This window comes from Notolabrus celidotus, chromosome 9 (assembly GCF_009762535.1).
Source record: "Notolabrus celidotus isolate fNotCel1 chromosome 9, fNotCel1.pri, whole genome shotgun sequence".
Classification (NCBI taxonomy): Eukaryota; Metazoa; Chordata; class Actinopteri; order Labriformes; family Labridae; genus Notolabrus; species Notolabrus celidotus.
In genome coordinates this window covers 23,433,432-23,450,307 of record NC_048280.1, presented here as the reverse complement: position 1 = coordinate 23,450,307, position 16,876 = coordinate 23,433,432, and the positions used below count along the sequence as shown (strand labels likewise).

Sequence of the window (16,876 nt, the reverse complement as noted above, 5' to 3'; positions counted from 1 at the left end):
TCCCCAAATAAAAGCTCATCTTCCCTCTTTGTTCTCAGTTCCTGTCTTTTTTTAACCTTGGAGTAACTATGACAGAATTATAGGACAGGTACAAATACTTCCTCTAAGCATTGCTTAACATCTCTCTTTCTCTCTGTTTGTCTATCTGTCTTTCTCTTTCAAACCATAATGCTCCATCTCAACAGGCAGTTTAGACCGTGATACATTAAATCCATTACTACAAGCACACCTGCGATGAAGGACAACTGTGTTCAGCAGGCTAATGCAATGCTTCAGCCAAGCACACACACAGGAGCCACAGGACTCGGCCTATATATCATTCTGCAGGATTTAGCTCTTACAGACAATCTGCTTGCTATTTCCAAATCCTGGGAACTATACATAATGCAGAGGGGTTTAAAGCAAGATACCAATGTGAAGGTTTGAGGCTATACATCTCTCTGTCTCCTGTTGCTGGCCAGGTAATGCTGATTCTACTTATACTGACACAGGTCAAACCTTCCTGACTTTTTTTGAATTGACAATAGCAAGCCTTGACTCCTCCTAATACTTACTGTGAAATGACTTTGAAACAGTTTGGAACTTTTGACTGTTTAAAAGTAAAACAGGCTGCTTCAGACAAGAAGAAGTAAACCTGACTTTTCTTTTAAATGGCAAACAGCTCATTCTGATTTGGTAACTCTTCCTGGCAACCAGGAGAACAAAACATCTTGGTTTAGGGCGTGGGGATTCAAGACAGAGGCTCCAGAGAAGCTTTACAAGAACTCTCAGTTCAAGTTTGTTTTTAAAATGCATTGTGTTGCTGAGTTCTGATAACATCTTTCTTTGCAGAATGTCAATAACGTCAACCTGCATTAGAAAGGTCAAGTCTCTCTAGTAACAGAGCAACACCAGGACCTAAAAAATGGACTTGCGCCAATACTTTTGTAGCTTCTGATATTGGTCCACACCCACCTGTCAAAGCGATTTACCTTTGTGCCCAGATTGAGGTTTTAGAGGCTTAAAAGTTCAGCAAGTCTATTTTAAGATAGCGCATACATTGTACCTGGGTGTGGAACAATGTTCCCCCTCTAATGTAAATATTATCTCACAGGCAGCAAAATTCTCCTCTCACTAACCTTTATTAAGAGCAATGCTCAACAAAAGAAAGCAAGTTCAGCACTTCCTTTTTCTAGCAAACCCACTATCATTTTGCTGGCCTGGTCCTTTCAGCAAAGATTTACTTCATGTCTGCTGTTCAACATTTATTCTTTGTACAAGGTCATTATTGTGTCGGGGGATCTTTCCAAGTCAATGAACAAATCTTACTCGGTGAAAATATGTAAACTTCCAAGTTTAAAAAGAAAAAAAAAAAGAGAGAGACCAAAACTTTCCAAAGTTTTAAAACAAATCCAGGAAAAGGTGTGAAAAAAACAAAGGAGGCGGGTGGGACTTACTGTGCTGGCAGTGGACTCCACTGAAGCTGGCGGACACTTGCAGACATAACCAATGAAGGTGTCGCCCCTGTAGGTCTCACTGATCTCACATGTTCCTCTGTTGTGGCAGGGGTTTGGATGGCAAGGGCCTGTGAGAACGGGAAGAGAAGAACACTGATAAGAGGGCCATCTTCTGCCACCATCAAAAAGTAAAGTACGCTGGCGAGGCACTGATAATGGGGCAGATCTTTGGCTTTTATGATTACTGTGTATACAAGAACACAGCGTTCTGGGTGATTGATTCCCTCTGCTGTAACACACTGCTGATTGAATGTTACCATGCCAACAGCAACAGAGAAATATTCTTGCATAATCTTCCCCAGAAAGTAATTTCAGAATGACAAACCGAATCAAAACTGTAGATTTGGCAGAGCATTTGAAAGCATTTGCAGTGGAAAGGTTTCACATATTATCTACACTGCCGTGGACCTTCAGTAATGAGGTAAACTTTTGTCAGGCAAAACAGAGGATAGCCATAAAGAGGGGAGGGGCTTGTTTCTCACTTATTGCAGTCTGACTCAGTGGTCCTAAGGGCAGCCTGAGGTCTAGAAACACTGAATACGTCGCCTCCAGGAAGGAAACACTTCACCCTCTCAGAGCTAAGTGAGGAGCACGGACAAGCACTATAACCTGAATGCAAAAACAAGCCTGCATGCCAATACATACACTCACAAACACGCAGACTGTCGCACACTTAAACACACACACATGTAAGTTTGGGTTGTTTGGATACTGACTTAAATAGTTTGAATTAAAACCAGAGATAACTTTACTATAGCTGGATGATAAGCAGACTTTTTTATGAACAATTCAAAAGTTAAATCGAGCATATAGCTTTGTTTTGGTCTTTGAACTCAAACTTTTATGTGACCAATTATCAACAGTGTGATACAGTGCAAGACTGTGTTTGCTTGGACGATTGCATAAATGTTTGCTGCTCTGCTGGGTATGATACACGGGCTTGGAAGGATAATTATTAATAACTGACCTTCAACGGTTTGTGCTGCAAGTAATTATTTGTGGAGACATGTGGACCTCTGGACAATTTTAAGGAGCAGTTAAAGACCCATTTGTTTAGACTTGCCTTTTGTTAAATCTGGCTATTTCTGCTACTATGTAAATCTCGGAATTTAAAGTCTGCTGTGATCTCACTGATTTTATTTTTAAATCCTTCACTGTGACGTACCAACGCCTATTTTTAAATGTTATACAAATACACTTGAATATACTTGACTTACAATGCACAGTTTATAGTTCTCTAACAATTGTGTGCTTGTTTCAAACAACACAGAAAATAAAACAACATTATAAGTGTGGTTACAATGGCAAGCAGTCTCTTAGGGCCTGATTCACAAAATGATTGAATGGCCTTTGCAGCCTGTGCAAATGAGACAACAAGATACAGTCCAATTCATGAGGCACACACAAAGGGTTAAATGCACCAGGACTGCACTGCAGAGTAATTGACGTCACTGTGCACCGGTGCTGTTTGCGCAATATGAAATGAGCTATTATGCATTTATCTAGGGCAGATATGGCCCCTTTATACGCAAATGGACCTCAGTGCAAAGAATGTCTACTTCAACTTGTGCTGGTGCTAGACCCCACCTGATTGGTAGGAGCAGTGCAGCAGTATTCACACGTGATGTCACACTCAACTTGTGAAAACTGAACTTTGTATCACAATTCGTCATGAATCATCCTCATAATAAACTGGTCAGGAGTGTCCCCTCCCCATTCCCCAACATGTGTAATACGCCTTTACCTATCATAATAGTTTGATACATTTGTTGTTTTTTCTATGTTAATAGACTGCATATTTCTTATTTGTATCATTGTTTCTGATGTCTTATTTATTCAACTCTTCACCTATGCAGGGAAATTTCAGCACCATGAGGATAAGAGTGCACAGTGCAGATTAGCGCAGCAGAGTGCGGAGTTGGGATGGCTCAGTTCCACATTTGACGCGAAACAAAAGCACACTATACAGAGCGTGCAAAACTGTAGGGTGTTTTTGCGCTTGAATATCTGTGGGGCTATGTTGCTTTGTGACTTGAACCCTCGACACAGAGTAGATGGCAAGGGGCAAATGATGCCAGTTTCTTGGAGCTATTTCTGGCTGCAATCCATTCTAAGTGAATATACCCCTTAGCACCACAGTGTCAATAAGTCTTCAGAGACTGTATGTATTAGTAGCTAAAATATATATGAAATAAGATCATAATGATAACTCACACTTTAAAAAGATGTGGACTGTAAGATACTTTCAGGTTACAGCGGTGTATCAGTTTGGCATTGTGTTAATTAACAACATGTGTTTGCTAATCATTGTGTTTGTTGCCTTTGTTGCACAGCACCCTGAATCTACTCTGTGATTCAGTCACTTTAAATACTGGCAGCTTTGTAACAGTTTAGGATCCTTCTAATCAACACATTCTTATGCTTTGCCCCATGTATGGGTTCGCTGAACTCAGTTCAAAAAAGGGTGATAGCACCAAATACTATTTTACATTCCATAGCCGCTGAGAACATGCATTCTTGCTGTGTGTGCAGACCCCCCTTCATCATAACCATTGTTGTCTCTTCTGTTTTTCCGTGTAGAGAACACAGAGGAGCTTAGCAGAAACGACTAACTTCACGCTTCGGGGATTTTGTAAACAAAAGAATATCAATTAGAAAAAATTTGAGTAATGATTAATAGTTTGGAGCACTAACTCAAGCAGTGAGTGTGCTTTACCCCCATTTTTTCAACCTATTCTCCTCACTGTTTATCCTTCTTGGACCAATGGTGATAACCACAGCTTTAAATCAAATCAACCAAATGTATATTACTTCATTGGCAGCGCCCACAATATGGTGCCATATTCCTGCCATCTAAAACCTCTCGCAGACTAACCTGCAGCGTGGGGCCAAATGTAAATGACGAGGCCTTGATGCAGGGTTATTGGTTTCATAACTCAAGGGCTTGCCAATAGCTGTCTCATCTATTAAACATCGAGTTGTACAACTGCACCCAGGCTGTCAGAACTTTTTGGATTGAGATTGGATGGGAAAACTTTAGAAGTCTCCCGTTGGATATTAATGCAAACTTGGCTTAAGGCCTGCACATGTTGAACATTAAAAGTCAGTTGAAAAAGAAAGCTAGGTAGTTAATGGGACAAATAATGGTCAGTGAAAGCTTATTAAAATGTGTTGACAGAAAAACTAGAAGACTCTTAACAAATTAGCCCTTATGAGCAATTTTTCAGCTTTCTGTCTCTTGATGTGATTTCTTTCTAGTCTTTTTACGCTCATATTTTAGCATTGATAGGTAAACTCTGCTTTGACAGCTCTCTTATTTCATTTTAAGTGATAAGCAACAAGAAGAGGTCTTAAGGATGAGACTATCATGCCCTCTTAAGTCAGTTTGAAGAATGAACAGCCATGAGCCTAAATTTTGACAATGCAGAGTAAATGGATGCAGCCTTGGATTTTAAACTGCATCATCTGCTTGAGCATTTAAGACTCACCCAGGCGAACAACATGAAGAGTCTGAAAATGAAATCGGTAAAGGAAATAAACAACAAAAAACACCATAGGGATTCTTGTTATTGTTCTGGTTGGAATTAGTAGGCCTCTGGATATGAATTACAAATGAGTTAATCCTATCGAAGTCATGCCATTTCAAAGGCAGAACCTGTATCAGTAATAATGAGAGCGCTAGCTAATCAGTAGTACAGAGAAACGTATAATAGCTTTCACAGAGGCCCTGCTCTCTGAGTGGGAGAAGGGGTGACAGGTTTCAGGGCTGTTTTGACGTGACAATCTATAGTCGCACCAAGGCGCACTGACAGCCTCCCTAATGGAGAGCACATAAAGCAGAAAAAAACTGCGAGGCAAGGTGGCAGTGGAGGAGAGAGGAAGAGAGGAGGCGTCAAATTGTGTATGAGTGAGATACAGAGTGGTTTATATGACAGGTATGTTTGACTCAGAAACACGTTATTTTTTTTAGATATAAATAGCTCCAAAACAATTCAAAGATAGATTAATTTACTGACTCATGGAGCTGGATGACAATAAAAAAAAAAACAGTCTGGTGTTACGCAGTTTGGTGAAAAATTCCAAAACCGGAAGGAGGATGTTGTGAGTCAGGATCAGATGACACAGTAACACTTACACACACTTACACACATTAACATGCTGACAAAAATTAGTCAATTTTAACTGTCATTTTGAGTGCGCTGAAAATCACTGCGTCCTATTTGTCAAAACGATCCAGAGTGGACTTGAATTAAACCAGTCAAATCTATGCATATGTATTTAAGCTGTATCAGTTTACACAGATTAATGCATGAGTAACAGCATGACAGGCTGTACACTTTTAAAAAAGTCTTTAAATGTCTCTTAAGTTTATATCAATCACCAGGTGTTTACCAGCTCCTCTCCTCATCACTCTTACAACAGGTCAAAACTAGACTTTAAAACATGTGTATAGTCTCTGTAACATCCCCTATTGGTATCCAAAGACTCATTTGAAGCCTTAGGATGGCAGTCATGATTTTGGAAATATTGACTCAACTTAGCTTTCAATCAAGTCTACATAAAGGCACAGAGAGAGAGTTGAGGATGGATTTTGGCCTCCTGGCAAACAGCTACAACAAGCCCACCAGTCAAATCAGCCATACCTCTAATTTCACAAAATTGTATACAACACCTTTTTGTATTCTTAGCAGATGCTTTATTAAATAATTCAACCCCTGAAGCTTCATAGGCATGTTTTGAACCAGGCTGTACACATGTTAATGTATGCAGTTAAAATGGACATTTTAACATGGGGCTTAATGTGGATTTCTTGGCTTTTGCAGCCAGCCTCAAGTGGACACTCGAGGCTGCGTTCTTTTGCACTTTCGCATTAGTTGAATTGTTCAACACTGGAAGTTGCCGCTTGATAAAAACACTACAACAGTTTCATGTAAAAGGGTTGAGATATTGTGCTTCTACCTTTCTGAAAGGGGTTGATGAAATATTTCTTAAAAGGAACCCAAAGAATTAAAAGTGTAAAAGCTGTTCTCTCCAAAACTCTTCACTTGGCTTTGTGGGGTAACAGCCAGCTGCAGCTAACTTAAGCTCACTAGTTGACCACAATCCTTCTGTTTAAATGAATTGGAAAAAAGCTGAACTGACTTGGCACACGTCATATGTGTGTGATATGGGTAACTTTTGTCAACGCGTGGGTTGTTAGAGTTTGATGAGGGGCTGAACTGAAAAAACAGCTGAGGCTTTGAGTAAATCCTAAATCAGATAACACTGAAAACAAATCTAAGTTTGGTATAACCCTAAGATTTACAAAACACATATTCTGTCCATATATAAATTGCTCTTCTATATTTGAAGAGACAAATTCAGCTATTCAGCTAAGGAAAGCACAAAGAAGCACTAGAGATACGGATAACAGATCCCAATGTACAAAGTACACACTCTCTCTCACACACACACACACACACACACACACACACACACACACACACACAACGACACACACACACCACACACATACAAACTTCTTTCATTAAAGGCGAGGAAGTTGACATTGTATGATGTGTGTGGAGATCTGATCCATCTGTCATTGGATGCTCTCTTAGGCAGTCTTGTGATACCGTGGTCCCTGTGATTCTGTCTGGAGGAAACTGGCAGATTTTCTTATGTGAATGTCAGCTGCTGCTCTGCTGTACGAGCCAACGCTCACTCTGTGATTGATGTGAGCCTGTGTTGTGTCCGGCACGAGTGCTCTGATTTCTTTTCTGGCGGCAAAGAGAGTCCAATCAATCAGCTGTGAAAACCTGAGCAATGGTTAACACAGGAAAGCATCCTTTGTTTCCTCACAGATCAATCACAAAGGCCTGACAGTGTCAGGGTTAAAGCTACATGTGTTCGTGTATCTTAGCTGACAGCTGCCACAAACATTAACTTGTTATAAATGTATGAGTGAATACAAATTTCATAACCCTGCACTTTACAACTTAGCCCTTTATAAATTATATTGTTTACAGCTCTTAATTTGACAACGCATCATTGAAGCTGAAAATCTTGAGGTATTAAGACCCACTCAATTTCATAAGAGGGACATAATTACATAGTGAGCCTGTTGTTTGCAATGTTGTTCTATTAGAGACTACTAGAACAACAGTCCTCTATAAAAAAAAAATGCATTCAGGGAAGGAGAAAGGTCTTCTTCTACAGCTACAGCTGTTTATCCAATAAGCTGTGGTCATGAGGAGAATTACTGACTGTTCCCTGATGAAGATATCTGTTCATTCAAAACAGCTGGATCATGTTTTGAGGCCTTTACCTGAAGCAGGGGAATAAATGTAATTAATCTTAAACTTCATCTAACCACTTACCAATCTCAATAACTGATTCTGTATAAAATCCACTGAGCGTATATAAATTAGGGTGACTTGATTGGCTCAAATTGTCAATTAAGATGTCATCAATTGTCAAAGATCCCTTCAGGTCTGTAAATTCAGTAGAACGGATGTGTGTTTCACTTTAAAGTGACACTCATGGCTATACAGAAAGGAATGCTGCAGGAGCCTTCATTTGTCAACAAAGCTGTCAATCATCGATCAATCGATCATCATTTATAAAGCACAAAATCCGAACAATTGTTATCCCGAAATGCTTACAAACAGAGAAGGTCTAGACTGTCCTCTATGTTATATTATTAACAAAAACCCAACATCAAGACAGGATAAGATACAATCTCATCTTACAGACAGGACTCTATTTTATTTAGAGAGAGAGGGAGAGAGAGAGAGAGAGAGAGAGAGGAGAGAGAGAGAGAGAGAGAGAGAGAGGAGAGAGAGAGAGAGAGAGAGAGAGATAGTTTTATGTGCTTTGATAACATGTCTTTGTTCATGCCAATAAAGAAAATTGAATTGGAAAAAAAAATGAGAGAGAGAGGGGGATAGTGGTGGTGAGACAGATAGTAGTTGTAGCAATCATGATGCCACATCCTCTCTTTTAACATCAAATATCTCATGAAGAGTATACATTTCTGAATACAAATTTTAAAAAAGTTAGCATAAGAATCAGCATACAAAAATATTGCAACAGAAAACATGTTGTATATTTTAATTTCAAAGTCTGACCCATATCCTATCTGTTATAATGGAGTTGAGGCCTCAATACACCTATACTGCAGCCAGTCACCAGAGGGAGCACTAAATTGTTTGGTTTCACTTTTGGGAAGCTGTCATATTGTCCATCATTGAGTTCTGGTTTTGACTTTAATCTGTTGTCAGCTTGTGTTACATTAGGTACTGGTCATATGCAATACCATAACATGTGGATGGTTTTCTGACTACTATTTAGAAATCGTATGTATTGTGATAAACCGACATCCACATGCAAGCTAGCAAACATTCTGGTCACAGATGTCTGTGCAAACTCCAATCTTATCCTTGCTTTTCAAGTTACTGGTTGAACTGTAAAATGAAAGAGTTAAGTCATTGCTCAGACATTCCTAACCCATTAAATACAATAAATATAAACCCCTAAAACAATTTGGCCTTCTTTTCAGAGGCTTTATCACTGTCCAATGCTAGCTGTTGGGTTTCAAGATTGACTACCAACATGCTTTTACTCAGGAGTCTCCTGTTAAATCTGCCCCGAGCAGTACTTCCCCAGATAAATCATCAGTCTTTATTGAATAACTTCATATCAGACAGAAATGGTAATAAAATTTCACCTCTGAAATGACTGTCAAAGGAAAACGCTCCTAAAACTTCAACTGTCACTACTGAATTTCAGATCCACTCTTGCCATCTTACATAGAACTAAGTTTAAAGTGACAAGTTGGCCCTTCATCCGCCTTGTTAACCTTTCTTTAAAATCTCCCAAAATGAAACAAACTTTACCTGCCTCAAGAGGGAGAAATTTACATTGACACTCCTCAGCTCTGAATGTGCAGCCAGCCACATCACAGAGAAATCCGACATGGCCTAATTGTGTCAAATCTATTTTAACCCAGCCTCTTTTCCTATGATGGTTTCACCGCTTCACGGACTCATGGTCACTGCACCCATCCTTCACCTCAACTGATGAAAGTTGGCACCCCACTGCCGATATTACATCAGTGCTCTCAGCGTGAGACGCACAAATGTTCATGCTTTTAGTGGGTCTTGACTTCCTGTTCTCCTGTGCCTGTGCCACATTGCCATTTCAAACCCATCAGCGTGTGACGATGTCGGACAAATGCACTTAGAATGGAAAAACTGTAGAATGACGCAGAAACAAAATGGTTTGGAATATGTCAAATGAAAATCCAAATGGAGAGGTCACACTGAAGAGCGGCATCTTTCTTGGAACATCCAGAGGAGAGCAGGAAATGGAGGTCGTCTCGTCAGAGACTAAATGCCATGAAAATGTCAGAGCGATGTCTCTGCTTCCCAAAGGTCCTCGCTGACAAAAGCCCTCTGCTCACTCTGATGTTTGTAAGCAATGCCAGATTGTTTGGAGAAGAAGAAATTCCCAGGAACCTAATGAGATTTAAGAGAATCAGACAGAGTATGGCTCCAACCTGTTCAATAGAAGCCTATTGTTCTGTGATCTACAAATAGACTGCTAGTGATCACATTTAAAGTTAAAGCTCAGTTATGTTTCTCATGGTCTGACTGGCATCCCCAGTGTTTTGAGTGTACATGCTGTGAAGTTAGGGCTTGTGCATTCATATAATGCTCCAGAGCACCTTCATGGTCTGAGTGCATTCAAATTCGGTTTACATCATCCATGACCTTTTGCAGAAGAAGACTCAGAACATATGTGCAGCATCTGCAAAAGTGCCCTGCAAAAATTCTAATTTGATACTTGTGCAAGAGGCAAAAACTACATCCCACAGAGCCTCCTGGACGAGCTGCATCCTGGATACCACAGAAGCCACTGTTAGCATGGAATAAATCTTACTTTATGGATGCCAGGGCACTTTGGCTGTGAAGGACAGATTAAAGGCCGATCTTTTAATTCTACAGCCTTTCATTTCATTCAGCCTTTGATTCTTCAGCCTTTGAAACACTTTCACACACAAAATACATTCAAGAAAATTAAATCTGCAAGTTCAATTCAGGCCCCTAATCTTGAAGCTGCTTCAAGCCCACTTGAAGTGCTCACTTTTACTCTGCTAGCCACTACAAATTAAGCACGTACCTTTTTCTAAAAAATGTACATTTTCTATCACAGTCTTGTCACAGTCACTGTACATTTTATGCTGCTGTAAAAAACCCTGAAGAGGTCAGACCACGTGACAGGTTGAGATATTGCAGAGGAACATGTTGCTTTAATGTGGATAATTAAGTCTAAGAGACTCCTGATACATAATGGAAGACCCCTGCCTATAAAAAAAAAATCCCTGATTGGAAAAAGAAGAAGGGGAAAATAAATATTAAATGTAGCACAGCTCTGCAGATTCAGAGTGCATTTTATCAGCCTCAACTCAGAAAGATGTCACATTTAACACCACTACATCATAACTATGACCTACTTTATGCTCATGCTCATGCTATTTAATTGTTATTCAGCGCACAGTTAGTTCAGTTGAAATTTTCTGTGGGTTATTTCAGCGGGAAAAAGCTGAAGGTACAGTAAGAGAGGTTCTTTATCTTCTCTTATCAGGAATCTTCCATTTCTTACCATATGAAAAATACTTCCTAGATGTAAAGAAATAATCCCACCCCATGTAGATTAAATATGGCCAATTTCCTCATTTTATTATCCCATTAGGCAAGAGGATAAAAAGTAATCCAATATTCAGTCAGGTCTTGCAAACTAAGCAGAAATTCCCTGCCAACCTTAACTTTGAGTGCTCATAGTAGCTTCAGATTAGCTTCAGATGTTATGTAGATTGTGGGTAAATGTGCAACACAATCATATGAGAGTGGGCACAGAGGTACACACAGGACCTACAGAAGTGCAGGGCAAACTCACTGAACCATAGCTCCCTTTATATATGGGCAGCGATAAGGGTGTGAATATGTAGATTAAAGATTGTGACGCCTGTGAAGGAGCAGCTGATATGCTAAATTCTTCAAAGCTGTCATGAGTAATTTGGTCCTCCGTATCGCCCTGTCCTATTTCTCACTAAGCCCAGTTCCAGGTCAGTGGTCACAAGTCACACCTAATTCAGGTCATCTTCACATCTGATAATTATTTCTTGTGCTGTTTGCTGCCTCTTTCTCGGAAATCTGAAGGGTATAGTACAAAAAAAAATATCACTTTATGAAGCCTTTGGCAGCATGATTTATTGCAGCTTTTGTGTAAGCAGCAAACGGCCTTATAGGGACTTTCACTGAATTTTAAATGTGTCAAAGATAAATGTAAATCTGTAAAATATCACAGTTCATTTTATAAGAAATTCATGGCATAAGCATCACATACTGATGATGTATTGCCGCAGTTATGAATCTTGTTCAATATGCCATCTTTGACATTTGACGGTCTAATGTCTGTCTAATGTGTGACATTTATTCCACTAGACAAGTGCATTTGAATTTAAAGTTCTGACTTTAGTGGAAAAGTTGTTATTCAAATTAATAACCTTTTTTTCTGTGCATGTTTAAATAAACTGTGAAAGACTTTCATATTCACTTTTAGTTGCATTTGATAGCTGTTCTTTTCTGAAAAACAGCAGCAAATGTATATTCAGATTATGTTAATACTGTTTGTGTGAGCATGCATATGTTGATGTCTTTGCATCTATCTTAAAGAGATTGCACTATTATTGGCGTTGCAAACACAACCTGCTTTGATTTCTGTTGCTCTATGACTTAGCTAAATAAATCATTCTTGTGTTAACCTATCTGGTGTCAAATAAACCAGCAAAATTAATATTAATGAATATGAATGAAAGAAAAAAGGCAGAGATAATTAGATACTGAGGATGCTCTATAGGAGGTTTGTATGCAGTTGCAGTACTTGCCCAGGATGTGAAGTGACATTTTAATTATATCACTGATCAAGATAAATCAGGTTCTTGTTTACTGTTGTCCTCTGTGGTCTTGCTTTTGTAATGAAACTCTGGTTACATTCGTTCTTTCAATAATGAGGAGTAGTTTTTCAGAATACCAAATGTGCTCTCTGAGGATGATGAGGTTTCTGTATGAAAAAGCAGGGGTACTTTCTTTACCACCTATTACAAACACTGGTGATGCACAAAGCACACTCAATGCACTCCTAAGGGAATGGATATGATGAGCATTAAGGCCGATGTATTTAAGGATGCAATGTATTGCACTTGGAATAATAATGGTGAGGTTTTGAGACATATTATAGGATATAATGATACTATAAAGTTAATGGATTATAAAGTCAATGATTTGCAATGCAATGATGCAACCAAGCTCAAACAATCACTGAGCTGAATTATACCATGAGGTTCTGAAAACAATCTCAAACCTCCGCACCAGACAAAAAAAAATGGGACATTTCTCTTGGTAATAGCTGCACTATTACCATAGATTTTAAAAGGAACTGTTTTATGAACTGAACTTCCAATAATATATCATGAGAGTGCTGCTGGACCAGGCATGATCAGTGAGTCGATACAGGAATTAAAGTCTGTGTAATGAAGGAAAGATGGAAGGGGCTGGCCCTAAGATTTAAAAATCTGAAAGAGTTCCATCTTTCCATCACTCTCACTCTCCCTCTCTCTCTCTCTCTCTCTCTCTTTCTCTCTCCTCTCTCTCTCTCTCTCTCCTCTCTCTCTCCTCTCTCTCTCTCTCCTCTCTCTCTCCCCTCTCCTCTCTCCTCTCCTCTCTCTCCTTCTCTCTCTCTCTCGTCTCTCCTCTCTCCTCTCTCTCTCTCTCCCTCTCTACCCTCTCTCTCTCTCGCTCCCTCTCTCTCGCCTCTCTCTCTCCTCTCATCTCTCCTCTTTATCTATCTCTCTCTCTCTCATACACACACTAATACACACACAAATCCAGGGAAATCACGTTACCAAGCATAAAAATTTCCCACCTGCTGAAGTTGGTTCCTCACCATCTGCTGCTGTTGAGACACAGAGGAGGACAAGAGGGAGGCGGGGGAGGGAGAGAGAAACATTATATTAGCTTTATGTCACAGTATACCGTGCAGCAGCTGCATGTAACACTGCTGAATCGACTGTATTCTTCATCACACTGCAGACTAGCATGATTGCAGTAACACTTCACATGCTGTCCACACATAAAAGGTTAAACCAGCCACACCTGCTACCTGTACATGTAGGGTGGTGCATCCTGCCTGCAGTAATACTCCACGCTGTTTGCATGAGGCGTGACTTGGCACCATGTCACAGCCCATCCCCCCATTTATACACTGGAATGACGCTATGACTCGGTCGGTGGCCTTTGACTAATACGTGTTCATCATTCTGGACCAGTGTAGGATTAGACCCTGTGGCATACAAACTTGTTTGCTGCATCCCTGCTTCCTATAAGTCTCCCCCAACCCCCCTCCTTCACCCACAGTCCATCTCTGTGGCTGGGATATGGCCTGTCTGCCGTCATTACCTCAACACTCCAAGTCCATCATCACTTGCAAAATTGCTCAGAAAATGTGGCCTGCAACTGGGTGCAGGAAGCAACTTTGGAAGGGAAAGGTCAAGGATATTAGATGCATGGGATGAGGAATAAAATCGACCTTATTGCTGGGGAGGATCAGTAATGTGTTACATTAGGAGGGTCTCATTGGATGGATGGATAGATGAACAAACATCAATGTATTGGGATTTGGCGCTCTGAAGTCCACATTAAATATGCATGTCTGTTATTTCTCAATAGCTAATGATACTGCCTAGCAAAGAGGCAGCTTAATTAAAGTATGATTTACTGTCATGTACATGTTTTCTCTCACAGCTTTGAATACTAATTAGATATTAGCATAGTGAGAGGGTTAAGGCCACATAGATCATGAGGCAGACAGCGAGACTGTTATGGATGCCAGAATTTCTTGCAGCTGCAAATGCATCAGGAAACTAATCAAGTCTCGTTTGGAATCACAACACAGAGTAAAATACACAGTATATTTGTCTTCTCCTTACAAATCAACTGCTCCCTGTCAGTCTGCTTCCCTTGTGCCGTTTTTGGTGAAAATAAAATCACTCCACAAAGTGCTCTTTGGGGTTTTTTTTAAACTTTTATATTGCCAATCTAATTTAATGTGGTGCTTTAATTCTGGGGGGTCTGCATTCATGTTTGGTAAGAAAAGCTGAGCCGACTGTTTTGACAAAGTAAGGAAACCTCTAAAACAAATGATTTCCACTCAGACAGCCGCCATGAATCTTTTCTCACAGCTGCACACTGAAGGGGAAAATGATTCACTGAGACACCATTGTGATGAACAGACAGAATTAAAGAGTGAACCGCAGCCTTTTAAAAAAACAGCTTTAACTGTGAGAGAAAGCTCAAATTGAAGTCGCATAGAGCCAAAGCCGAGCTCTTTCCCAACCTCTCATCCCTCTGCCAGTGGAAGCTCTCCTTTGTGATTTCCCATGCACACGGGCCAGTGTGTAATCCCAAAACCAAGCACATTCCACGCTTCACTTACTCGACTGCGGTTTTTCCCTCTGCCATTTCCTTTCCTCGCTTACCATAGGGGTCAAGCCGCACACATGCGAGCCCACAGACACATACTGTATACAGAGTTCACACACAATTACACACCCACAAAGAAAAAGAAGAAAACATCAACAAGCGCCAATGAGGGCAGACAACTATCCACACCCACGGATATACATGTGGAGGAGAATCAGATGCAGGAAGGTTTTTTTGTATCTATTGAAGTGTTAAAGTAGAAAATCATATAAGGCATATAATATCGACTGTTAGTTGAAAATCATATAATATGCAAGGCTTCGGGTCTTCAACTGTTTGCACTCCTCAAGTTGGGTCAAACCACCCATGCTTGTGCATCAATATTTCCCATGGATATGAACATAATTATAGATCTGTTATTGTTGTTATATCACCACTTTTATAGATATGAATATAAAAAGAGTATTTGCTTTAAATGAAACAGTGAAACTTCACACTTTGTAACCGCACAGTTGGAAACACTTTACTGTGTAAATTTCTTAGCGGTTCACAGTCGCAGACAGAACTGGCTTAATCACCCACACATGCATGCAATGTGTAGGAGGTAAATCCGTGGTGTTAGCATGACTAAATGAGACTCTTAAAGGATCTGTGTTTGCACTTTGCTTACAAGTGCAGTTTTGAGGTTTGAGAATTTTTGGTCTTGTCTTTTGCAGGAGAAAAAAAAAGAGATGATGTGATTTTTCTTTTAATCAATATATCCAAGGGAAGATAGGATGGGTGTCGGGGTTAAAGAGGTGTGTGATGGTTCATGTCCCATCTTGTATCAACAGAGTATGAAATCACATAAAACACAATGTTGTTTTACCTCTTATTTGACGAACAAGCATCAACATGAAAATGAGGGTGTAGTTTTAGGAAGGTCCATTTGTTTCGAGACACACCCAAGAGACCAATTTTTTTGTAACATGGTGAGGATTTTTTTTAAATGTATCTAAAACTTAAATTTCAGTTTCAGGTAGTTACTGTATTATAAAGGTTATTGTATTGTTTTTTTGTTATTTCACTCATGTAAATGTCAGACAGCACAGGAGGACGCCAAGAGGGAAGTGTTTTATGAATTAATAAATGCCTCCACAGACGGCTTTTTAATTGTCTGTTTCAGTCAATGTTCTGTTGTTTGTTTCTTCTATTGCGTAATATTCCTACAAAAGAAAAAAAAAAGGGTACCAAGAAAATGTATTAGGATCTTGGTTTGGCTGGCTTTGCTTATCCTTATTTGTTGCAATCCTAATGCGGCTGCATGACTTGAAAACATGCAACTCAGATTAAATGATCTCCTCTGTTCATAAACCTCTGCTAATCTGACATCTTTCAATTTTCCTCCCTGTGAAAGTTGTCAGCAAATCAACACCCTGCATGTTCCCCTCAGAAGCGCAGCTATAAACAGATCTATATTGAATCTTGAAACAGTTATAATTTACCAGCTGAGTGTGCTTGCTACGAACTGTGTCTCAAAAAGTGCCATGATATAAACGGAGAGATTGAACAGGCTGTGCAGTTTTATGTCTCTCATCAAGACGTGCTTAGAATCAAACCTCATTCAGATATCTGAGCTGAAATCAATGAATTCAGATTGAGATTTTTCAGGATGAAGTCAATATCTGTTCTACCATCCTTAATCAACTATATGTAAATACTAAATTGTTTGAGAAACAGGCAGTGACATAAACTATCTTCTTTTCACATAATACAAATGTGTAAGTGAACACATCTTGAGGCTGCACTAACAAACTTGTAAAACATGGACAGTTTTTGAGATGACTTATTTAAATCGTACCTCCTCCTGCCAAAGAT

At 39.6% G+C, this 16,876-nt stretch overlaps 1 protein-coding gene across 1 annotated transcript in view; it reads right to left on the bottom strand.

Moving 5' to 3' along the window:
• The window catches only part of edil3a (EGF-like repeats and discoidin I-like domains 3a), a 123,516-nt gene that overhangs the window by 78,024 nt on the left and 28,616 nt on the right, over nt 1-16,876 (bottom strand). The window contains 3 exon segments of the mRNA XM_034691010.1: nt 1,437-1,463; nt 1,466-1,564; nt 13,464-13,493. Of these exon segments, the coding sequence (XP_034546901.1) occupies nt 1,437-1,463; nt 1,466-1,564; nt 13,464-13,493 (156 nt within the window).